Source organism: Lagopus muta, chromosome 1 (assembly GCF_023343835.1).
Source record: "Lagopus muta isolate bLagMut1 chromosome 1, bLagMut1 primary, whole genome shotgun sequence".
NCBI classification, from domain to species: Eukaryota; Metazoa; Chordata; class Aves; order Galliformes; family Phasianidae; genus Lagopus; species Lagopus muta.
The window spans coordinates 180,288,719-180,315,253 of NC_064433.1; the positions used below are offsets into that span (position 1 = coordinate 180,288,719).

At 41.0% G+C, this 26,535-nt stretch overlaps 1 protein-coding gene across 3 annotated transcripts in view; it reads left to right on the forward strand.

Moving 5' to 3' along the window:
* The window catches only part of PDGFD (platelet derived growth factor D), a 138,365-nt gene extending 117,761 nt beyond the window's left edge, over positions 1–20,604 (forward strand). For all 3 annotated transcript variants that reach the window (XM_048936173.1, XM_048936182.1, XM_048936191.1), the window contains 2 exons: positions 3,490–3,704; positions 17,384–20,604. In XM_048936173.1, the coding sequence (XP_048792130.1) occupies positions 3,490–3,704; positions 17,384–17,518 (350 nt within the window). In that variant the 3' untranslated portion in view covers positions 17,519–20,604. The remainder of the gene's footprint in view (positions 1–3,489; positions 3,705–17,383) is intronic.
* The last annotated feature ends 5,931 nt before the right edge of the window (positions 20,605–26,535 follow it).

A 26,535-nucleotide genomic window follows, 5' to 3' on the forward strand; every position in this document is an offset into this window, starting at 1 on the left:
AATCAGGCAATGGGATCTGTCAGCGTGATATGACCACTACATGCTGCTCACAGATCTTGCACAGTCACCTTGTCCCACCAAGCATAGGATTTTGGTAGAGCAAAGCCAGAATAAGATTGGGTTTACCTCCAGGTGGCATTTTGTATGTATCTCTTCAACCTGTTATTTAATCTTTCCTTCTCTGCTTACAGTTATTTGTATAATTTCGGCATCACCGCAGTAAGACCTTTCCACCATGGGCTTTGTCCATTTCAGTCTGAGCCTGAGATGTAATATACCAAAGGGAATTCACATCTTAAATGAAAACTGTGTATTTGGGGGTCCTAAGAACTAAAGATAAGTCATTTCCAGAATGCTCTGGATATTAAATCAGGGGCAATTCATGCAGTCATACAGGAAATGTTTCAAAAATAGTTTGTCGTGGAAAAATATGCTAAAAATCATGTAATTTTCCACTGGTTGATTGTGGAATTCCTGAAAAATGCATCTGCTGAAAGCTTTGAGCTTTCATCAAAAATAGCTGATCTTTTCATATTGCATAGAGCAAAAGTTATCCTAATTATCTGGTTATTCCCACCTATGCTTCAAGCAAGTCAACAGCTCTCCACAGTACTGACTCAGCTTCAGCCTAACAGACTGCAAGGACTTCTGAAAGTCATCAAAACTGGGCTTTTGCACACTACTGAGCAAAGCCTTTCCTCCAGTTTGCCTGGTCACCCCTTGCCATTTGAATTGAGCAGCTTAAGTACTGAAGCTAATATGTGTGCCAGTGCAATAGATATAATGCTCTCTGCAGGAAGGACCCTCATCCTGGTCCTTTAAATGCTTTCCCTCTCTGCCAGTCTCATTACAAAGACTCATTCCTGTGCTGATAACAGCAGCTGTGACAATAGGTATCAGCTCAATGTAGAATTAAGAACTGTTGAGCCTGAGGGGAAATTTTGTTCAGTCCTCTGGACATCTCCACCTGCACAGAGATGCCACTTGATGCCACCTGGGTCTGGGCCCTCCCTAATGACCAGCTCTTGCCAGAAGCCTAGCTTGTTTTATCACCCCAAGAGGAAGCACGATGATCAACGCAGAATTAAAGTTCTGAGCATTTGTGCTAATTCAGTCTAGAGCTGCACCATCCACAAATGCCATCTGTGTCCACAGGCAGCCTCCCCCAGCAGGATCCTGCTTGTATCGGCATCTCTGCCTCTGGACTGCTGCAGTGCAGATTGTGGAGGCTGTGAGCTTTCGTCTCAAGAAATCCAGTTAATCTTAAAGGCAGAATATTTTCTGCTCTCTTTTTTCCTTTGGTTACTTTTTCTGTGTCAATCACCTGAAACAAATATGAGGCAGATAGATACTACCTTGCTTTATCAGTAACCAAAGCTGAGCTGGCAGAGATCCTGATGAGAATGTTTAGATGAGTGGGAAACACCTCCCTGTGAGGATTACCTTTATAAGCTGCAGTGCGAAGGGGTGGCTTTGAAGAATGATGGTGGAGAACAAAATATCAGCCGTTAAAACAAAAAAATCAATATTCTCTGGTCTTCTAAGTCCTGACTGTAGACATTTGGGACGTATTTTTCTTGCAGTGAAGGCATGTACCAGCAGCCCCATTGATTTTGTGCTTGTATCAGGAGGATGATCTATACCTCTTCTGGAGAGATGCAAGATCTCTGGACATAACCACTGAGATTTCACAGCAAGATGTATCACGATTGCTATAAAATCACAATTTATCTGCAAAATTCCTTTTGACTGAGATAACATATTGCCAGGAAAGTGAAGCTGCTATGATTTTGTATAACAGTGCTCATGACGTTTATGCACCATTGCTTCTTGCATATCCGCTGTGAACCAATGAGTACCTCAAGTCCAGAATGTAAAGGTGCATGATATTTACAAATCACAGCTTTTTCCACAGTTTACTCCATGACAAGGACTGAGTCACAGATGGAATGAAGAGTTGCAGTGCTTCTGTCTTTTTCTGGAGGTTTTCACATTTGTAGCACAGCACAGACATAGGTGTGCTCAGTACCAAAGGGGACACTGAGCTATTCAGCGTGCCCATGAAAATCTGTGTGCTAGCTCAGTTCTCATTTGAACAATTCCTGCTTCGTTTCAAAGTGCCCATTAACAAATACGGTTTAGGATGAGAGGGGTTTATTGTTTGTCTCCTATGCCCTCCAATCATGTTACATTATTTCTCTTTGTCCAGCTTAATTTATCTTTTTGGTGCAACTTGTCTCATTTTTTAAAAAGTTCATGAAGTTAATGATTTGGTATTGAGAAACAATGTTTATGATTCCCATTTTTCTTGAAATTTGGAGATTTTGATTAAAAAAAAAGATGAATTCTCCAGCTTTCAATCTTCATGAGTTCAAAATGCATTTTAATTTTATTTCTGGTTTTTAGTTTCAGTATGAAGGATCTCACTTTTTAACATAGGTTCCCATATCCTCCAATCTTGAAAGAATTAGTAAGATTTTAAACATTTAGCTAGTGGACAGGATCCTACAGAAAAGAAGAAAGTAGAAAAGAATGGAAAGATAAATCTGGAAACTTATAGAAATAAAATTAATTGAGTGTGTTTCTTTTAACTGTGTCACCATTGTGGAAAATGAATTTATAGAAGGTTTTTTGTTTGTTTTTTTTTTTAAATTTTATTTTAGCTTTGCAAGATGAAGCTAGAAACAGCACTAAAACTCACAGTGGATAGTCTATAAGTTATTTTTATGGTTGGCTTTACTGCTTGTTTGCATGACGCATCTCACGGAAATAACAGGCATTCAAACATCAACCAGCCACTGGCGTTCAATGAAGCTCATTAGTTTTAATTGTATTTATTTGTATGCCTATTATAGTAGCACTTAAAAGCTAAAATTAATATTGCTTAGATTGATTTAGGCATCTAAAAGTGAGCTATCTAGACTCTATCCATGACCAACACAGACAGTTGAGGATAGCAAGGAGTGCCACCTGTCTTAGAGGCCCTTCTGAGGAAGGATGGATCTCTCTACAAAGGTGTTTATCTGCAGGTCACTGGAAGAGTCTCCTGTTAAGTGTTTGCCCTTTGTTTGCCTGCCGGTAGGCAAAACATCATGCCCAGAATAAAAATAACTTCAGGTAAATAGAGTATAATCAGGAAAGAGAGGGGCAGAGGTGGAATCTGTCACCCAGCAGGTCAGTGACACAGCAAGTAAAATAACTGGCCTTGAGCTTTCAGGTCCGTGTTTTATTACAAGCTCTCTCATCACCTTTATAGTCTGTGCGAGCCCTGCATTTGGGAGTCACTGTGGGCAGAATGAGAGCCAGAATGGCCACCTGTAATGATTTAAAATGGGTGGGTTTATGCTTACTTGTTCAGTAATCACTGCTATACCTCATGTATTTCCCAACCAGGAGCACATTGCTGTGTTACCAGCTGCCCAGGGAGCAGTTTGAACTGGGAAAACGTCCCATTTAGACCTTGCTAATGAAGCCCCTTTTGCATTCCAGTTGACCTGGACAGGTTGAATGATGATGTGAAGCGCTACAGCTGCACTCCAAGAAACTACTCTGTCAATTTAAGGGAAGAACTGAAGCTGACAAATGCCGTTTTCTTCCCTCGCTGCCTCCTTGTCCAGCGCTGTGGAGGAAATTGTGGCTGTGGGACTTCAAATTGGAAATCCTGCACATGCGTGTCTGGGAAAACAGTGAAAAAATATCATGAGGTACTTTTTCTCTTTCCTTCAGTACTTTGTTTTGTTTATTTATTTGCTGATGTGAATTCTGAAGGCTTTTCTCAGATCTGCATGTGGTGCTGTGTTAATTATCATGTTACATCTGCATTGTGAAGCTGGGCAAAAACTTACTGACAGGCAGAGATGCTGTTGTCTGGGAGAGGCCAGGACGTTTCAATGAATGCCCACCATGATCAGTGTCCTTCCTGAGGAAAGAGATCTGCCTGGACTTCCAGACAGCATGTAGCCCAGAAATGGAGCCTAGACTTAGTCCTAACATTGTTTTTCTTGTCTGTATTGGATCCCTGTTCAATACCTCATGGAGCACATTCACATCCTCTACTGCAACAGGGGTGGAACTGCAACGGATGCCAACAATCCCATGGGGATTTGGACATTTGGAGGTGGTGACAGAGCAGGGGGAGAGGAGGTTTATATGTGCTAGGAAGGGATGTTAACACACATTTATGGGTAAGTTAATTTAGAAGATGGAGATAACTTCTGCCACCTCTCTGCATGGATGCTACCATATAATCCCAGTGAGTTAGGCTTATCTTGGTCCAATTTTCTTGATGAAGGACTGATTCAGTCATATACCGGTGAAAGTACTCTTTTAGTAACAGAGAGATTTGTTCCTTGACGTATTTGACTGTGCTTTCTCTTGGTTTATGCAGTGTCTCTTAAACTTATGGTCGCAGTAGGAAATGAAAATTAAGCTGTTTCTAAACTCTCTTCCCAGATTTATTGCCTGTAGGAAAGTTGAATCTTTCAGCTTTAGCTTTATTTTTTTTCCACTCAGCATTTTTTTAATGCAGAATTCTGGATGAGAAAAATGTCCGTGATATTTATTTGTAGCATCCAGAAAAAGCAAGTTCCCTTTGTTGGGGAGAACAAGGAAAATTTTTTTGCCTCTGAATCAGCATTTTCAAAACCAGAAATAAACAATGTTCACCAAAGAGAACACATCTAGGAAGTTTACTTGGTGTGAGACTGTCAGTGACTGAAAGCAAGTACCCATATGCCATGCTGACTTAGTTTCAAACACACAACTCTTTTAAGAGCCTCAGTTGCTACTTAAGTCTCAAGTTAAGGTGAACTTTACGGATATGGGCATGGGCAGCCCTGCCCATGGCAGGAGGATTGGAACTAGATGATCTTTAAGGTCCCCCCCAACCTGAGGCATTCTATGATTCTATGATTCTGTGATTCCATGACTTTTAATCTAGAGGTGATGTGTGCTCATAAAGGCTTTAACTTGGAGAAATGGGCTGAACTATCTGGAGACTGTTTAGGAACAGACCTTTTGCCTCACTCTGAACACTGTGATTATTTTCCAAGTAAGAGATTTTTCTTACCATCAGCTGCACTGTATGGCATACTTCACATCAGCTGGGTCTAGAGAATAATTAATATTTTATCTAATTTTAAGCAAGATGCAGGGGATGACACTGGTAATTACAGAGCAAAAAGCCTTATCTCAATGGGAGAAAAGTGAATTGGGAAAAAATATATATAAGTATAGAACACCTAGATGACTGCAAGCTGATAAAATGAAGCTAGAATGTTTTGCATACAAATGAATATTCATGCAGCATCACAGCATTATACAGCAATGCTGAAAGGCCTGGCACCTCGTTCAGGGAGCTGACTGTCTACCAGACACGATCAGTCGTGGATTAGTTAAAGAGCAAAGAGGTGGAAGAGATGAGCAGTTTGCTACATGGGAAGTGATATCTGTGGGTGCTCCCGGCGTGGGGATTAAGCATTATTTCATGTATGATCAATCTGGAAGGGGGTGAACTGAGAGTGGCAAGAATGACAGATAATGCAGGAGATAAAGTACTTTCACAGCATGGAAGGCTGCAAGGGTTTACAGCAGACCTGTGAAACTACTTATAAATGCTATTTAGAAAAGCAGCAAGCATTGGGACAAGCAGTCTTGACTATTTATTTATATACCACTGTATGTGAAAGGAAGGGAGGGGGAAATGGGGAATGGAAGCTGGACTAAAGGTCGAGTGGTGAAGAGGTTCCAAGAAACATTTGTTTGTTACAGAGATGGTGATAAAAAAAAAAACAAGTGACAGTATTCTGCAGAAACAGATGTGAACAGAATAGCACAGCAAGCATTTACTATGGCTCAGATAAACAGGTGGGGTACTTGTATGGATTTTGACTGTTGGTGCTTAGAAATATGCAGGCAGGTGCAGAAAGGATAAATAGAAGCTCAAACCATAATCAGTGGAGACACAGCAGATGATACACATCAGAACTATTTTTAAAAAAAATGGCTCAAAAGTTTTGGATCCTTTCATTTAGAAAAACACTGTCAATAAGAGAAGGCACAATGAAAGATACAAAGTAGAGAATATTGCCTACAGGACATTCAGATCTTCTCCAAATAATTTTCTCCTTAGAAAAAGACCAAATACAGTCTGAGGAGTACTGAAAGGGAACTAATTTAAAATTATAAAAAGGAATTTAATTTTTTTTGCACAGTAAATCTATGTGGAATTTCATTACTTAAATATAAGACTGAAGAATTCAAATTCAGAGCAATTCTAAGAGAATTAGAAGTAAAATATAAACTGAGAATCTTGTGTCAGAGCTTAGGCCAACTACTGAATCACAGAATCACAGAATAGGAGGGGTTGGAAGGGACCTCTAGAAATCATCCAATCCAACCCACTGCTAAAGCAGGTTCCCTACAGTAGGTCACACAGGGAAGTATCCAAATGGGCTTGAATATCTCCAGAGAAGGAGATCAACAGACTCTCTGGGCAGCCTGTTCCTGTGCTCCGTCATAGTAAAGAAGTTCTTCCTTTTGCTGGAATAGAACTTCCTGCATCCCCATTTCTGCCTGTTGTCCCTTGTGTTACTGTTGCTCACCATCAAAAAGAGTCCATCCCCATCGACTTGACTCCCACACTTAGGATGTTTACAAACAGTGATGTGATTCCCTCTCAGCCTTCTCTTCTCCAAAGAGATCTCAGCATTTCCTCATACAGGAGATGCTCCAGGCCATTTATCACATTTGTTGCCCTCCCCTGGTCTCTTTCTAAGATCCCTGTCTTTTTTGAACTGGGGAGCCCTGGACTGTATTCCAGACATGACCTCACCAAGGCAGAGTAGACAGAAAACTGAGCAGCTAGAAAAAAATTTGGGTGTAAACATGCTGTCAACTAGTTATTTTTCATTGTGTCTTTGGGAACATTGATACTGGAACACTAGAATACCACACTAATCGGGTATTGGTCAGAACTGGAATGTCACAGCATATTAAATTAATCACTATATTCTGGAAATTCAATATTCAGATTAACACATTACTGCTAATTTATTATGCTGCTCCTTTGTTCTCTTTGTTCTGAAAACTGTATGAATTTAAGACAAAGTTTCAGCTTTAGCATTACATCGCTTCTGAAAGTTTGAAATTAAACTTAATCCCTTAGGCATGAATTAACAGCTCACTGAGCAGATATTTAGCCAAGCGGCTGCCATTAATGTGAGTGGAAGTCATGCAGATAAATTCACATATGACATGCTAAAGATGTGTCCATTAATTTTATTTCAAAATACTTTACACTTTATTATCATTATTATTATTATTATTGGCTTCACACAGGCAGTCAGTTTTATTCTTTATTTGTCTCAACATTTAATTCTAATTCCACATAATCATCTAGCAGTAAATGTACAGAGGAGGAGCTTCTCGACACATCAGCTTTAGGACCATGTACGTCCCCCTCTCCTCAGCTCTTGTGAGGCCCCATCTGCAGCACTACGTCCAGGCCTGGGGCCACCAGTACAGGAAGGATGTGGAGCTCTTGGAGAGTGTGCAGAGAAGGGCCACCAAGATGATCAGAGGGCTGGAGCACCTCTCCTATGAGGAAGGGTTGAGGGAACTGAGCTTGTTTAGCTTGCAAAAGAGAAGGCTCCGGGAAGACCTCAGTGTGACCTTACAGAACTTGAAGAGAACATATAAACAGGGGAGGGAACAGCTGTTTACGAGAGTGGATAGTGATAGGACAAGGAGGAATGGTTTTAAACTGAGACAGGGGAGGTTTAGGTTAGATATTAGGAGGAAGTTTTTCACTCAGAGGGTGGTGACACACTGGAACAGGTTGCCCAAGGAGGCTGTGGATGCCCCATCCCTGGAGGCATTCAAGGCCAGGCTGGATGTGGCTCTGGGCAGCCTGGTCTGGTGGTTGGTGACCCTGCACATAGCAGGGGGTTGAAAGTGGATGATCATTGTAGTCCTTTTCAACCCAGGCCATTCTATGATTCTGTGATTCTATGCTTTATTCTTTATGAAGGCAATTTGAAACCCACTAACCTTAATCAAAAAGCCTTTCACTGCATGACAAAGGACAGAGTTTTATGCATTATGAAGTCCCCAGAGCCAAAACCTTTTCCTTCTGCTCCAGGACAAGGTCAACCAGGTTCAAATGCAAGTCTCAAATTACTTTGATTCAGTTGCAAAGACACGGAAGTACAAGACAGCAGAGCAAAGGACGTGTCTGTAGCAATTAAAAGCAAATCATGTAGAATCCAGATTTCTTTTTTTTGCCAGATGAAATTTGCCTAAATGCTTCATCTGTCAAGCTCCTGGACCTGCTGTAGCTACACATCCTACACATGAATGTATTTGACCTCAATGGTAAAAACTGGAAAACATGTATAAGTTGTCTAACATTTCTGAGCTACCCCATACTCCACAGCCAGCATCCTGCAGTACCACAGCAGCTGCTGTGCTGAGGTACATGCTGGCACCTCTGGATGCACCAGTGCCATGTGCTCATTCTGAGAAAGGCTTACAGTCCAGAGAGATTTCAAGGTTACCCTCTTATGCTCTTGATGTTTTCCAGTTTCTGTTCAAAGCCTTATAACTGTGCTCATCAATAAGGTCTCTTAGCATCCCCACTTTGCTTCTGAGGACTAATAGCAATCACTTTTCCCCAAGCTGCTACTGCTGCAGTTCCTTGAACAGACCGTGCAGCTCTTTCCTATCATGTTCAATTGTAAGAAATAATGCAACGACAGGGAGAAAATGAGAATGCCCCCAACAAGTGGCAACTTAATTGCCCTGAGAAATGCTAATAATAAGATATTGGGTTGTTGGTTTTTTTTGAAACTTGGAATTCTGCCATAACTTAACCAGAACACTCAGCAATTTCCAGAAATAAAAAGGTTCAAAGCTTGAGTAAACAGCTAGTTTTATGGGTGTGTTTTCTTTTGCAGGAGTCTTGCGATACTCTGTGGTTTTTCACTGCTTCTGGTTTTGCTTGAGACCAGAGCTCATGGACACTCAGGGCTTACCACATGGTGTCATGAACCCTGCAAACTAAACAGGCCTAGTGCTGGCAGTGTCTCAAAATGCCTCTCCCTGACAGCCTGCCAGAAGTGATGCTGAGTTATGGTGCAGGGCTCTGTGCAAAGACAAAGTGATTCATGGAAATGAATGCGGCACCCCTTAATCAAATGCTCACATCTAACTTGCTAAAGGGGAGCTGAAATGAAAGGATGATTCCCCTTGCAGTACATTTCTTTGGAAGTGCCTGGGGCTGCCTTTTAAGGAGTGAGGGAATTTGAACCTTGAGGTAACCCTGCCCAGAGAGGCCAGGACTTTGTGCAGCAAGATCTGCAGCTGTGCCATCCAGCCAGTGTGCTCATCCCTTGGAGAAACAAGAAATCGGTTTCCCCATCTCATTGCTGTAACTGATGAGATGTGAAATGAGTTTCCGTGAGGAATAAACGCTCTTAAGGTAGCAACCAGTATTTGTCACAGTGCATAAACCTCCACCAACAACGTATTCTGCAGCACAGCTAAGAGGCACGTAAGGAAAAATAAAGTGGTGAAAGCTGATTGCATCTCCCTTACCTACTTAATTTCTCAACAGTAAAGACTGATGCATTTTTCACTGTGTATATGTTGCTTTGTTTGTTTTTCTGCTTTTTTTGCATCGTTATACCTCCATTCAAGCCTCATGTTAAGTGGAGCTTCAGAGGATGTACGTGCAACAATTCTTAGCCACAAGGTTTAAATTAGTACTCATGTTGCAACTTGGTAACATCTTGCTGCCCTGCAAAGGGATGGCAGAGGAGAAATAAGTCCGTTGTCAACAAAGAGTGTTGTTGGCTAGGAAGGAACAGAGGAGAAAGTAAAAAGGTGGTATGCAACTTGACTGAGGCAGAGAAGCTGCTGCAATGGTGTTAAGAACTGAAACGATTGCGATTTTGTGTTGTCTGTGCTTTTTTCTTTTCGTCTTCTTTTTTTTTTTTTTTCTTTTTCCACAGGGAGGTAAACCTTCAGCAAAACCTTAAGCAAATCTTAAGGAGGCACTTAATGAGAGCAGACAATAATTCTTATCCTGTCTTTACAGAGAGAAACATTAAATAACTACACAAAAATGACTCAACAAAGGAAATTGAGTGACTAAAAAGAGCTAGCATCATCACACCGATGTGCAAGGAATATGGTTTGATTGTTGCATGTCCCAGAGTGATTGTAGATGTACAAAGAAGACAGAAAAGTTGTTATGGCAATAAAGGCACAGAATTAACCTGACAAGAGATAATGCTTAGAAATATTATACAAGAAACTGCAAATACAAGGAAACAGAATGAGCCAGAAGTGACTGCTAGATTACTTGATGAACAGTGAGATCAAAGAAGTGCAGGGAGAGAATATTTTTTTACTAGATTAAAATGAAAGTTCTTGGGATGGTATCTGGAAGTTAAGCTAATGAGACAGCTGTGATACAGGTCTGGACAAAGAGAGGTAGTTGGGGAACAGGGAACACCTGTATCTGGTCAGTGACAAGCAAGGGTCAGAGCCATAACACTTGACCAGATGACAAAAAGTGAGGCTCCTGTTGCTATCTAGTATGTCAAAAATACTGTAGTTTTGGTAAGCATTTCAAATTCTTTACTTTTAAGCCAAATAATTTTTAAGAGCAGTGATTCCATGGTAATAACCCCTTAGTTTGAATGCTACCACTGATGATCAAATGAACCGTTTTTATTTTCTTCCTGATAACCTGCAATTATGCCTGGTAAGAAAGAACACAACTTTAGGTCTCTGTTGTTATTTTAGGCTACAGTCCTACTGGAATAAAGGTCCTTATGCTAAATTATGTACCACATTCCCATGATGCTTGGTTTCTTATGCTACGGCACAGCTAAACTATTTGTGACCTTTGGATGAGATAACTTTGAAAACTTGCTGAGTAAGATCTTTAGTCTGTATCAGAACTCGAATCTGTGTTGAATGTTTTGTGCTTTTGATGTGTTCTCTTTCATGAACCTCAGAGAAATATAATTTGGCTTGCATGCTAGAATGATAGTATTTTTAGATGAGCAAAAGGAGATTAGATCATGCTGAATAGCTGTAAGTTAAAATAAGCTCTGCAAAGTACAAATTTCACTGAAATATTCATCTCAAATTGGATCCAGAGTTGCTCTCCATCATTTTTCTTTGGAATACACAGCCAACCAAGTATTTGGTAAACTATAGTCATGATTTTGATAAATTTTGGTCTTCTTAGCCTCATCAGGAAAAAAAAAAGTTTTGAGTGAGATTTTTATTGGTGTTTAAACTATTGATCAAGAATTTAACAAAGAATATTACTGGAGTTGGTATTAACAAATTCATAGGTTGCTCTGAAAAGAATGCCTCCTATTTATTTCCATTCAAACTACAACTGATACAAAAAGCACAATAACACTATTTGATAGAGCAAATTCTCATCTATAAAACACTTTCTCAGCATGGTCACCACCATTAGGTATGCATTTTAGCCAGTGATGAACATGAATGCATACTGCATTCATAAAAATCTGTAGCAGTGGAGGTCAGTGCTGCAATGCATTGGTCAAGAGTTGATAGTTTGTGTGGGTTCCAGGAAATCCACAGAAAATCTTCAAAGAAAATCCTTTTCTTCAGATATATTCATATATCACCACTCCACACACTGCCATTTTGACTCCTGCTTGTAGTGGAGACAGCGCATCTTGTTACTGGTAACAATGTGATCCATTGTCACCTGAAGCCTCATATTGGTTCAGTAGGTACTGACAAATGTGCACATGGTGTTCTTCCTGTTCCTCTGTGAGCATTTGTGGGCACAAGCTTTGTGATATTCTGACTTTACTACAATTGTTTCCAGTGCATTGAAGCCAATATGCAACTCTGTAACAGTTCCCTGGTTGTAATCTGCTGATTTGTGTGGATGAGCTGGCTGAGATGCTCTTCAAGGAATTCCATTCCACACCTTTGCTTCATGTGCACTTCCTTGTCAGACACCATTCTGTCAGACTGTCCCTCTGCTGCCATCTGTCATGAAGCAACAACATATAATGGAATATTGGTGGGAAGGTTCAGCCTCTACTGCTGTACCACCAACATCCTCCTCTGACATTGCTGGCCCACATAATAAAATAGGAGGCATTACTTTTGGAGCAGTCTATGTACTAATACATAAAGTAAACAATAGTAAACAATTGTAAGTTAAAAATTTTTCATTTTCATACATTTTTCTATGGTGTGAATTCTCTATTACTCCTTGCTTTTTATTAGAATGGAAATCACCCAGAACGGACTGCCATAGCTAAATGTTGTTTGACTTCACAGGTAAATGTTATATAGCAAGGAGGGAGTGGTTTTCCCCATATGGCTCTGCCCACCTAAAGCTGGGAGTCAGCTGTTGGGCTTCTTTCCTAGCCAACAGAGCAAGCCTAACACCCACTTCCAGAAGCGGGTGGTACAGGTGAATCATCTTCTGAAGCTTACTCTGTTGATGCTTCTACTGAAGAAGTGCTGGGTATGCATCAGGGTGAACGCACTATCTCTAGATGGACCTTTCCTAGCAGTCATCACTGCCCTGCCTTTCTCAGCCCCTGAACTTGCCCTGCTGATCCTGAAATCAAGTTAAGAAGTGCTTTTATATATCTGCTGTGGTTGGAGGAGGGAACTTCCTTTGCTCCACAGGCTGCTGGAAAGCACTCTGCTGTCCCCAGAGCAAGCCCTGATCTTGTATTGTATACCTACTAAAACACAGCTGTTCTGTGATGTCCTCAAACTGAGACTGTAAATCCGTCAGGTTCTTGGTGGGCTGTCCAAGTGATGGGGCAGCTTGTCTTGAACAGGTGTTGTCTAATTCCAGACTGAAGTTATCTGGCTTCAGCTTCCAGAAGCTGTTTTTGGGTGATGGCTTTGCTCTTCAGTTAAAAGAATCCAAATTCAGTGTTTTATCAGCAGGCAAGATTCCTGTCATGGAAAACTGTGTAAACATTTTATTTCCTTCCCCACCAGTCCCAAGGAAGTTGCCACATTCACCTGGCCTCAAAGCCTCTCCAGTGCTCAGGCCCATTTACAAAAAGTACTGTCCAGCATGTTGGCACACTCCTATGGGTTTATCTGAATGAGGAATGTTACAAGGCCCCGACACTTTTCATTTCATTACCCATAAACACCAAATCCATTTCAGATATTAAGTCCTATGTCTTGCTTTTATTACTTTTTTATATGTTACAGAGCTTTATGTCCATAACTAACTCAGTGTTTGAAGAGTGCTGTATGTCTGTAGTTACATGTTCTTTGTGAGGAACAGCTGGGGCACGACAGTTTGGTTAACAATCACAGACATTGCTCCTTTAATTTGAAAACTGCAAAATTATTCTTCTTTTCACTCACACAAAATAAATCTTTTGAATGTTCCAGTCCTTCCCCATATCCTTATTTTCTTACAGCAGAAATTCTACTGACCTCATCAAAAAGGGAGCAATAAAGTGTCCTAAACAAAATTTCTTTGAACTGTTTTCATTAACTCTGTAGTTCCTCACCTTAAAGAAACTGACCATGTAATGAATAAACAGCGGCTATTTTCAGAAGAAAGGATTTTCTTTCAACTACCATGGTCACAAGAAATGGCCTTACTTCCTGATTCTTTTCAATTCTCTGTATTTAGCTGAAACTAAAACTATTAGATGGAAGCTAGACTGAAAGCTTTGAACATCAGTTCTGTGATCAGCTATTAAAGCAGTCCAATTTCAGCTGTGTTCAAACACTGCTTTCCTGTCTTGTCTGAGGAAGTGCCTGCCAATTCATTTTTCTACTCTTATCAGCAAAGCCCATATACTGTGCTCATGTTTCTTAATATAAAACACAGGGAAAATCCCCAAGCTGCCAGGAGGTGTGATGGCTTAAATACAGACCGAATCTTTGTTCTCATCCCGTTGCATACTTTCATTTGCTCTCAGTTGATAAAAGCAGATCTACCTACCCATGATCTTGCAAAGTTTTTCAGATTTTGATGAAAGGCTTCCTTAAGTAAAGAATTTTATCATGGATGGAGCTTCAGTAGCTGTACTTCATTTCAAAAGTATGTTTTCTTAAATAATAAAAAAAATGTTTGAAGATGCAGTCTATTTTCAGCCCTTTAATAATCTTATAAGCTTGACTGAGTTATTTTTCTTTCTGTTCGAATGACAGTGTGGTACTGTGGGTTGTTCTGTTGTCCATTGGGCTTCACTGCCTATACTGAGGCATCAAAGTTCAAAATCGATTCAGATCCACTATCATTCTGTTGCTTTCTCCCCTCTCTCCCCCTTTTTTAATTGCATGTCTCTGCATTTCATAGAATCATAGAATCACAAGGTTGGAAACGACCTATAAGATCATCTAGTCCAACTGTCTCCTCATCACCATTGCCACCACAAGCACTAAGCCATATCTCGCAGCACGTCATCCAGACACCTCTTGAACACTGCCAGGGACGGCGACTCCACCACCTCCCTGGGCAGCCATTCCAGTGCCTGACCATTCTCTGAGAGAAAAAGTTCTTCCTTATGTCTAATCTAAACCTCCTCTGGTGCAACTTGCAGCCATTACTCCGTGTCCTGCTCGTTGCCTGGGAGAAGAGGCCAAATCCCTCTTCACCACAGCCTCCCTTCAGGAAGTTGTAGAGAGCAATGAGGTCTCCCCTGAGCCTCCTCTTCTCCACACTGAACAATCCCAGCTCCCTCAGCCTCTCCTCATAAGACTTGTGCTCCAGACCCCTCACCAGTTTCGTTGCCCTTCTCTGGACACGCTCCAGGACCTCAACATCTTTCCTGTAGTGAGGAGCCCAAAACTGAACACAGTACTTGAGGTGTGGCCTCACCAGTGCTGAGTAGAGGGGGAACAGTGGAAAGCATTCACATCTTCCCAACAGGTTAAAATGCCATCTGTGTACCTTTCTTAGGTACAGTCCTTCCTCAGTATTACACAGATGGAATGTGAATTTTGTCACACAAGGGAGGATGAAATAATACGGTGTTCAATGCTTATGTCTTTTGTTACATCCCATGGCCTTCCTATTAACAGGCATTAACAGTGAAGAACAAATAGTCTTATCTTGAAGACTTCACACCTGCATCTCCCTTCCCCACCAATTCTGCCAGGCATTCATGGTTAACGTTAGGCATGTCATTCATATTTAGTTTTTGGGAAATCCTAATTCTGCTGAAGCTGCCAAAGCTGCAAATGTTTTGTAAATCTGCTACTCAGCCTCTTATTCCCTCTCCTTCCCCAGAGTACCTTAACTCTTGCATGATGTTTTAAGGTCGAAGAACAGAACGTACTTTGTACTAAAAGGAGGTTAATAATTGAGTGACAATATGAGGCCTGTTATCCAGTGCTGAAGATGTGGGTGTTTCTGTGGTTGTGACACTCATGTGACTTGAGTGCTCCCACTCCCCACATGACCAGTGGCTTTGGCATGTCATAAACAAGACAGACTTCTCTCCATCTTGTGAACAGACAAAACCGATGTTTTGATGATCAGTTCCTTTGCCAAGCACATCCTCACAACAGTCTGGCAAGAGGTGAGGTGTGTTGGTTCTAGTACCTCACTAGTGTTTGGTTTCTGACATGACATGCTTGAGGCTGCAGAGTATAGAATCTGCTCATCTTCTTGCGGACACCTTTCCTCATCCTGCTTTCCATCAGTAAGTAAGTGATTTCAAAAAGAAAAGATAATGCCTCCGATAGTTCTACTGATCTGTCACAGAGCCTTGAGGAAATAGTTCCACAGTCTCTGCCTGCGGAGGTTTGACAATGATGCCTATCTTTTTGTGCAGTGTGAGATTTAGGAAGACAAATGCTATGGGACAGTTAAAGTGTTCTTATTCTGAACTCAGCTTGGGTACTTAATCAAAATGTACACTTAAGTTTCAGAGCTGTAATTTGAAATTACAACCTCTTCTGCTAAACTACCATAAGCATTTCAGCAACAAGCTAATGAAACAAAACGAGAGTATTCCCTTCCCCTGGCTTGAACCACCAGGGGATGGGAATGGGGATGTAAGCTCTTGCACGGATACCCCGAATCAAACAGCAGGCTCACTTAAGCATGGCCCTGCAACTTCCGTGCTGCACAGCCTTTACCAGTATGTTCACATACATACACTATCACAGAAGATGAGATAGGACTCAACATTGTAGCTGTTTTCTACATATCCACACTATTTTCATGAAATCAGTTTCATACAGTAATTTGGGTTGGAAGGCATCTTTAGAGGTCATCTAGCTCCATCTTCCATTCAAAGGAGGGAATTTCAAAGTTAGATGAGGCTGCCCAAGGTTTTGTGCTATTAACTCTGACAATCTACAGGGCTTCCACAACCCCTCAGGGCAACCTGCTCTAGTGTTTAACCACTCCCACATTATTTATTTCCCTACACTCAAATAGGATTTCATTTGTTGCATCTTGTATATGTTGCCCCTTTTCTTTATAACCTTTGACTCTCTTTTTGAGTCTTGCAGTTATCTTGCCTATATGTTTTGGTGAGGTGGTGGGGTTTTTTTTGGCTTTTTTTCAGAAGTCTCTTCTACTATGTACATTTCCCTAAGATCTTATTCTTGCTTTGGTTTGTTGTTTCCTTTCACATTATTCACAGTGATTTTTAAGAGACCTTTCCAGGTAAGGCACGTATTTTTAAGAGAAGCCAGTAATAGTCAGATTCCGGAGAAACTCACTGATACCTAGTTACAAATTTTGTGCAAGCTCCATTCTTTTTCTGCCTCTTAAGAGGCATTTCAGTTTTGGACCAATTCTAAAGATGCGCTTCAGAGATTTCAAATTGCATTAAAAAATCTTTGCTTGTTCTTTAGAGCAGAAATATGCATGAAAGATGGGTTGGAACAATTCAAATATTTGTGGGACTGGAAAGACAAGCCAAAGGAGACGTGCCTGATAATCAGCATGCAAAGGAACTGCTCTGGACATGGTTAGGGAACTGCATGATACAAAGATACCTGAGGTGGGAAATAATCCAATCTGTCAAAGCTCTAGGACAGACAATGCAGCAGGTTGTCACAGAGAGAAAAGAAGAAGTTGGAAGTGTAACAAAAATGTGTTTTGATGGGCAGAAAGTAAAATCGAAGCTCCAAGATAGAATCCAAGCACCCTCCCTTCCGTAACGGGAAATAAAGAACAAAACACCACAGTACAAATGTGTTGCCAGGACAGACTGCCTAAAGGTTGTCTTGTGAACCTGCAGGTGGGTGTGGATCCATGGGCAGAGGTGTGTGTGCGAGCTGCAGATGAGGCTGGAACTTCCCCAACATTCTCCTCTTCAGATCTCTTACCAGTGTTTTTTAATTGATGCATTCCTCTTCATTTTCCCAGGTGCTGAAATTTGTCCCTGAGGCTGAGCATCCCCGAAAGAAAGGCAAAGCAAGAAAGAACATGGCTTTAGTAGATATACAGTTGGATCATCATGATCGCTGTGATTGTATCTGCAGTTCAAGACCACCCCGATAAAAAAAAAACAAAAAAAAAAAGGAAAGAAAAAACATAAGACCCACTAATTGCAGCTTACCAGACATTTACTTTTAAGCAGGATTGCTCTGAGGACCTTTAGTCACTAATCATTTGAACTTTGCTACTAGCCTGCCTTTGCAATTAGAAGAAATGATTGCTGTGTTTCAGCATAGCTGGGCTGATTAGTGCCATGGCAGCTAAAGAGGCATATCATACATTTATATATCAGCATCCAGGAATTATGCTCACTATAGCTAGAGTCTGAGGGTTGAAATTTTCAAAGGTCACTTACAGTTTTTAGGTGCACAAGGCTCACAGAAGTTGTGTAAGCTGGCAATGAAAGAGCATTTGTTGTGTTTCTGCAAATATCTCACCATTTCCTATGCTCAAATTCTGCTGCCATTTCTACCTGTGGAACTCTCCTGTCAGTAGAATTTTGTGGGTATAAATGAAAGGAGAATTTGAGCCCATGCAATTGTAAAATGGTTAATCCAGATCTGAAAATGAACTTGCCAGCATCACCTCTCAGAGGAGTGCTGTGCAATGAGAAAAATCCTTTATTACATGAAATAAAACACCAGGAGAGTCAAATCTCAGTATCTGTCCTCAAGCAGATCTTGTGACAAAATTAGTAAATGCTTTGCATAAGCTGGGACACTGGTGGTGGTAGGGGGTACAGGGGCACCTTTGCCACAGTGACTCTACAGGAACCATCATTCATATCCTTCTGCAAACATGGTGAGATGGGGCCCTTCAGATCCCCTGTGGGCTGGGGCTGGTTCTGATCTGTGCCCAGTCCCCTCCTTGCCATAGCTGGAGAAGTGCCATGTCTCCCTAAGCAGGCAATGAAGATAGGGCACTTGTTTGTTGAAAATATTGATTCGTGTTGTAGTTGTGTTACTGGGAAACTAAACTGTGCTTGAGATTTAATTATCGTTACTTGGTTTGGGGTTCGTTTGTTTGTTTGTTTTAAATATGGATTATTATAACTTTGTCATATATCCATTAATCTTAGTTATCTGAGGCTTGTTGTTTCACTTCAGTTATGTGTATTGCCATGGTTAAACTGTTAACAATGAATTTCTTTTAGATTGCATTTTGCTGAGGCATATTAACTCATTAAGCAATGTTTGTCTGTCATGGAAAGTGTGCATCATTTAGTAACGAGCACAAGAATATTATAAACACCACCTCAGAATAAAATAAGCACTGTAAAAGCTACGACATAACTTCCTATGCCTTTTTAAATATTATGCAAGTGCTCTCCATGAGAAAGGAAAAAAACATCCTTCGAGCCAGCTTTAAGGCTATAAAATGCTGCTCCAGAAACTGTTCAGAGTAAAACACAGGCAGATTGAAGTTTATGGAAGAACTGGAGTTTTTATCATGAATGTAGCAGAAAGAATGGGGTGGCATGTTTAATGGTTGAGGTTTTATGTTTAACAGCAGACACAGACTGCAGCAGTTCATCTTGTTCGTGTTGCCTCTTGGGTTTCTGCCTCTCTGAAAGAGCCAAGTAGTTTGACATTAGTGGAAACTGGCATGTGCTATAGTATAATACTGAGATTCTTTAAGCCAGTATGTTTTAGTAATATATGGTTTTGTTATAGAAGTGCAGTAATGTTCTAACAGCCTCTTTATCAGCTCAAGTATTTTATAAGTGCTCTTTTATAATTTTAACAAAACTTTACTGAAACGTCCCTTAGAAATGCTGTGTTGCTTTCTTTCTTGTATTTTAACATTTAAGATTCAAAATGTGTGGGGTTTTTTTATTATTATTATTTATATTAATTTTTCCTCTCTGGCTCCCAGATGTCTATTTAAAAATGTTCCCAAATGCTGAGTTGGGAAGTGATTCATCATTTTTCAAAGCAATTCACTTTAAAAGAACAACGCTGTAACCAAAGATTGCCAGCTTCATTTCTTATTTCAGAACTGCTTAAAAAAGACTTCATTCTTTTTCTGTCTCTTGCTTTATAACAGGATTGACCCAGCCCTTCCATAATTTTCAGCTAATTTGGGAAGAAAATTGCATGTGAGATCTTGACAGTACTGATTGTTTTTGAGACGGCGCACTCTCTCTAGCGTATATTTCTGACTGCATTGTACTGCAAGTATACCTAAGCACTCCAGCCTGTTAGCATCAGTGGTAGGAAGCAATGCCTCATGCCTTTGTGCTCTGAGTGGTTCTGTAATTCTCACCCCTCAAGGGAAGATTCGAATCAGGCATCCACTGTGCATGGCATTCCCCACGCATCTGTTTGTTTGTCCATCTGCATCCCAAACAGCCCTGTCCTGGGGGTATTCACACTAAGTCACCTCAATGGGCAGCAGGGAGAGATGCTCCTTCCCAAGCGTGCCTTAGTTTGAAATCACCAGTGTGGGAGTTTACTCCCTTTTCACCGTGTAAGAAAGAGACTAGAAATCTGATTTGGGCATCTTAAGGGAAATAGAACCATGGCAAATGGTGTGAAACATGGTAAACACTGTACAGCCAGTAGTTTGCCTAACTGAATTTGGTGCAGGCAGCAGTGGATGCTAGGATCCAGCAGGAAAATTCAGCTGTAAAAGGGATTACTCTCTTAATGCTTAGTTTCTTAAAAGTACACTCAACTGGTCACAAAATGTGAAACATTTCCAAACTTCTCATCCACCTGCTGTGCTGATCCTGGTGAAGTCAAGTAGCAGCCAAAAACTTTTCCTTTTTTATTTATTAGTAGAAATTGTCAAGATGTTTTTCCACACCTTTATTTCTTTTGTCTGTGTAATAATTGCTATGCTGTTTACATATTGTTTTAATTTAAAAAACAGTGCTATTAAAAAAAAAAAAATTGTTTTTATTGGTGGAATTGGAACCCTCTAAAATAAGCACATTTTCTAAACTCGAATGATTTCAAAGCCACTCGCTAGCTTTTCATTTAGTGTATTCTTCTGGGACAGAGCCTACTTTCTCAAGTGCAATCTCTCAAATTTTCGTTGTTGTTGTTGTTATCTCAGTTAAATGCAGCTCTTGTAGCATTATTTCTTACCCTATGCAGTATGTAATGTGTCTTATCTTGATGGAAAAAAAATAAATACTGCTTTTGAAATAAGATGCTTTGTGTGTTCATTCAGAGTTCTGATTAATTAAGACCCTGCAATTTACTGGAGGATATTTCCACAACAGGACACCATCCAGATGAGGTATCTGAGAGACTTTTAGCAGTCAGATCCAGGAATACCATCAGGGAAAAACCTGAGTGTGATTTTATGATAACTGAGTTTAAACCCCAATGGTAGAAAAGCTTCTTGTATAGCAGCAGCAGCTCAGCAGTCCGGTCCTTGCTACTCAAAGAAACAATTCATATATTCTTCTTTCTTTTTTTTTCTTTTTTTTTTAGACTGAACCAAGGCAGACAGAACAGAGATTCCCAGACAAAAAGAACAGTTATCTTGTGCACAGTGAACAAGGATGTATTTAATGGTTGGAGAATATTTTTGCCCATCAGAAGTGCACTGAGTATCCTATATACACACTGAGAACCTGTATAGCAGGAATAGCAAAGTGTGCAAGAATGGCATAAAGCTCCTTCAGTCTGGCATTGCTTTGTACCTATAGAAATAATAGCTAGCTAACATTATCAGATTGACCTTGTGCTCATATGAGTGACAACTTTTATAGATCTGCAACACAAAAAGCAGCTCTCCATCTTATCAGCTGAAAACGCACCGGGTTTCTAAGGTCATTGGAAACACCTTTTCCTATTTGTTTAAAATAATACATTTTTTTAAAACATTTTTCCTCTCATTTGAGGAGTCTACAGAATCTTTTGTAGTTAATCTTAAGTTTTGCAACAGCTTGAAAACACCTTTCTGCAAATCCATTTATGATTTCCCTTGCTCTTTTGTGGAGCTCAGTCATTCCGCTGAAATGTGAATTCAACAGATGTCCAGTTTGTTCTTATCCTCCTGGGGACTCCAGTGCAGCAGCTAATGAAATGAAGAAATCAGTATTCTGGTCTCTCATTCTAAGAACTATAAATTTGTTTATTGACTGTCTTGATCAAATGTGCTGAAATACATAACATTTATAGTTTATTTGATCATTCACTGACTGACCTTGAATATCTGCCTTAGTGTTTAAAGTGCAAATTAGATTTTGCATTTCTTCTCCAAGACTTCTTCAATAAAGGGAATTTCCAAACCAACAAATACTGTGCCATGTGTACTAAGATGGAGACAGGTTTCAGATCGTCTTCTAAAACTGATTTGACTTCAGACTTTGCCTGAAAATCACTTACAGGTAGCGAAAATGATGCTTCAAAGCCAAATTTATAAAACCTTATTTTTCAAACTGAGTTTCAGAACCTCATTTATGTATTGCTTACAGAAAGCTGCTGTCACACAGACATGCTTTAATAAAAATGGAATGAGTTACATAATAACAGTGACTGTATTTGATGCTCCATTTCCAAGCCAACGAAGGATTTCTGCCCGAGTTGAAAAAACTTCAGTTTCAGAATCGGTATGAAGAGAACAGGATAAAGAAGAGCTGGGTACCTTCCAGATATTTTGATGAAAAGTGACAAGACATAAAAAAAGCCCTTAACTTTGATTCATGGCATTTTTGTTAGACAAGTAATAAGAGCAGACATCTTAACCTTTCTGGCCTGTGAGTTTGGAGAGTATCATCTCAAGCAGCTGATGCACTGGGATCCCTCACTTCAGTCTGAAATCAGTTTACCCTCACTGAGGTGAAGGTGACCTTGGAAACAATCCCACCTATCAATACAGTTCCCTCAAATCTTTCTATCCACTGCCACAGTCACAGCTTTTTGCCACTTCAGCACAAGAAAACAGAAAAAGCTAATACCAGCCTGGCCTGGGATTTCCATTCACAAGTTGGATATGGAGAAAGAGGAGTTCTCCCCCAGAGTGGAGAATCGCTGACAGGCAGAGGTGGGAAAGGGCCTCTGGAGAAGGCCTTGTCCAACCTCAGCTCAAAGCAGGGCTACCTACAGGGGGCTGCACAGCGCTGTGTCCAGTCAGATGCTGAGTATCTACAAGGACCAAGACTCCACTCTGCTCTTAGGTTTCATCGAGAGCAAGAGGGAGGGAGTAGTTTGCTTTACAAAGTGCATCCTGAAAATGAGAGAGAAATTCCTGACAAGGCCTTGGACTTCCACTGAGGGCTATGGCTCAGAAAAGTCTCTCCAGGCAGGAGTGTCCAAACTTTTGCCTTGCCTGGGCCACACTGAGCAAAGAGGAATTGTTTGTGGACAATGGTTGTTGCAGAGCGATGACTTTGTGCCTGGGTGCGAGCTGGGCTGCCCAGCAGGGATGAGCTGACACCATGATGGCATGGGCTGCAGGTTAGACATGCAGGTTAGATGTGCTCGAGTCCATAGAGACAACATCCTTCTGCCAGGATCTGGTAGGATTTTGAGCTCCTAGCCCCAAACCTATTCAACAGTAGCAGTGGTACAAAAATTCAAGGACTTTGTCAGGTGTGGGGGGAAGGATCAGGCATCCCTGCAGAACAGTCTTCCTCCCGAAATGTAGTAAATTCATGGATAGTTAGACTGTAGAACTGAAGGCCCATCCCCTCTTACATGGAGTAACAGAGGGGCACGCTGGCACGTGGGAGATCCCCAGTCACCTCAGTGAGATGGGGTTTCAGGGACAGCCCTCAGGCTGGGAAACAGTGGCCCAAAGCCCATGTGCCAGTGACTGGAGAGACTCAAGTGTGTGCACAGTGTGTCATCTCTGGGCAAGCAGTAATGAAGATCCAGCCTGATGAGCTGGTGAATTGGATAAGAAGCCAGGAGCCACGTATAGGGTGCCTGTAAGTTCGATGGGGGTCTTTGCTTGGGTGTCACAGACACCAAGGGGTTGCAACTGGATACTGGGGAGTTGGTTACCAGTGAGCTCTGAACCAGAGACACCCATCTGTGTGTGTCTGTGTGGGCAAGTGGGAGACCAGAGGATCCATGGGCTGCTGGACTGGATGTAAGACCCCAGCTGCTGGAGGGATCTCCCTTGTACACATGTACATACTTTTTCTTTTTTTTTTTTTCCACCAGCAGCAGGTTTCAACTTGATCACAAAACCACAGAACCATAGCCAGTGCTCCATCAGCCACACAGTAATGAATTTTTTCTTGATGTCCTGAGGGAACTTAGCTGTGTGCCATTTTGTACCCATTGCTTCTTGTCTTGGCACTGGGTATCACTGACAAGAGCCTGGCTCTGCCTTCCTTGCATTGGATGAGGTGACCAGTGCTGTTTATGACTGACTGCCATTCATCCATGTGCTCATCTGCACACACAGGTGTATCCATGTGCAGTGTGCAGGAGAGGATGTTCCTAAACCAATAGCTCAGAACTGCTGCTGTGGACCTCAGCACACAGAGATGAGCTCAGCAAGCCATCACAGGGAAATCTTCTGTAAATCGTGAAAAGATCAGAAATTGTATTATCTCACTGCCTCTAGACAGGCTTTCTTCTTAGGCCATGGAGAAGCAAACTGTCTGCTTTTTCACTGGAATACTTAGGCTGGCCTGCAGTGCAGCTCCCAGAGCATCCCCTGAACTCAGAGAGACCTGACAGATGACATTCACTGCAACCTTTACATCAAAATACCAAGCCTTGGACTCTGCTGCTAATTTATTTCAAAAGGTCAAGCAAGGATTTGTGTGCCCTAAAGGAATTGATTGCTATATCTATGGTGAGGAAGCTTCACTTTCACTTTTCAAATTACTCCTCATAAGCAAAATGCTGCAATTTTCTCCTTTAAGCTATATCTGCACACCAGCTACACAATCAATTATCAAGTGAAGATAAGCCATGTAGACCTTCATGAAAAACTGGTTGGGGTTTTTTTGTGTTTTGTTTTTTTTTTTTTCAATTAAAATGCAGGCACCTTGGTCCAAATTAAGACTCTGGCAAGAAAACATAAGCAAATTAGCTTCACTGAGAAATGCAGCAAGTGCATACCTGAAATTTTCTGTATTGAACAATGCAGGCTAAGTCAGCAATATTAATAATTGAAATTAATAATTGAAATGGAAGTATCCCTTAAAAAGTTCTTGAACACAAAGCTAATTCAAGGAGCAAATGAAAACCAGTCTTTGCATTTTAATATCACCACCTGATACTCTGTTCAGGCCAGAATCAAGTTCTTCGTAATTTATCTGAGTACTTATGTCTGGCAAGCATTTTAACAAGCTATGTAAATTTTACTAAGTACTAAAACTGCTAACTTTTGCCCTTCACAGCACTGCCACTGAAAAGCAGAGACCAAAATGAGGATGGAGTTCCCTGCATATAGCAGAGATCATTTGACATACAAATGTCTGCATTAAAAAAAAAAAAAACAAAAAACACTTAGTGGCTTGCATAGATGCTGCAGAAGTTATCTTGATGCTGTCATGTGTTTTAAGACAACAATTTGCCTTTAGATTTTAAAATACGATCTTCCATGTTCATGTTAGGGCTCTCCTGAGTGGTTAAAAATAGCTGCACATTTGCAAAGTGGCAATCCATCTATAAACTACATTTCTGAGGCATTTGCTAAGTGAACTGTTATTCACATTGACACCTCCTGCTTTCTCCATGGAATTATGATTCTTGAAAGTACATGATATATGATGCTGAGTGACACGAGCCTTCTGAGTTATATACATAGCAAGTCTACAACCAGTTTGATCAAAAAAGCAACCTGACAGCGAACCACAGAATCGTAGAATCATAGAATCACAGAATCATAGAATCATAGAATGGCCTGGGTTGGAAGGCACCTCAAGGATCATCAAGCTCCAACTCCCCTGCCACGTGCAGGGCCACCAACCTCCCCATTTAATACTAGACCAGGCTGCCTTGAACACCTCCAGGGCCGAGGCATCCACAACCTCTCTGGGCAGCCTGTTCCAGCACCTCACCACTCTTGGTAAAGAACTTCCCTGATATCCAAACTAAATAGACATGGTAAGCAAAAAGGACTACATGAGCACAGAGTAAAATGGGCAAAAAGGTGGCTATAGACAAATTCAGAACACAGGCTGGAAATTCAGAAAAAAAAACTTTAACATGGAGAAAGCTCATGAAGCCACATCCAAAGAGTTGTGGTCAATCACTAAATATGCAGGTGGAGACCAGTGATGACTGCTGTTCCCTCAGGAGTCCTTAGTGTGAGCCATATTATCTCCCCACTTATCAGAAGTCTTCAGAAGCAAGGTTTCGTTCCACATTCTCTTCTTTCCTTTTGTTGTTGGTGGTGTTCTGCTGAAAACTCTTGCAGCTTGTACTGAGTATTTATTTACAGGGACCAATGCAATGTCACCACAAGCTAGAAAAACATTCAAAGTGCCTGCATCCAAAAATACACATCAAGATTTCACTCTTTCCTATTTTCTTGATATTAGTTGAAAAAGAATGGAACTTACAAACTGCTGTGATACTCTCTCCTCAAACGTTGGCATTCTGCAAAGGTTTTCCTGAAATGCTGAAGATGAAATCTCATCCCAAACCATTTGTGTGGGAAGAAGAGTTGAATTTCAAACAAGGTCACACCTGCTGATCACACCTAACAGCCCCACATTGACCTTGATCTGTCAGACCTCACTGGCATGGGTCAGTGCTCACTCATGTGCAATGGGTGCCAATAAAAACTGCTGGGAAATGGAGAACTGAGGGGCGCTCAGAGAAACTGCAGTTATCGCAGATGGAAATTCTGGAAATAAACACCGAAGATTTTGCTGCTTTTTGTCGTTTAAAGGGAGACAGAAGATCTGATTCTAGGTTCACAAAATCTTTAAAAAAAAATGTGGTAAAATATTTATCCCTAAGCGGTCCAGTCTAGATGATTCCAAGTTGTCAGACATTCAAACGGGCAAAATGGCTATTCAAAATCACCTTTTAAAATCTGCATTTCTGTAGGCTGCTACTGTGTTAATTTACTCAGTGTTGGGCCCGCTGCCATGTGTGATGCAGCACTACCACGCCTAAGAAAATAGTTGAGCAGTACAACAGAGAGGGGAC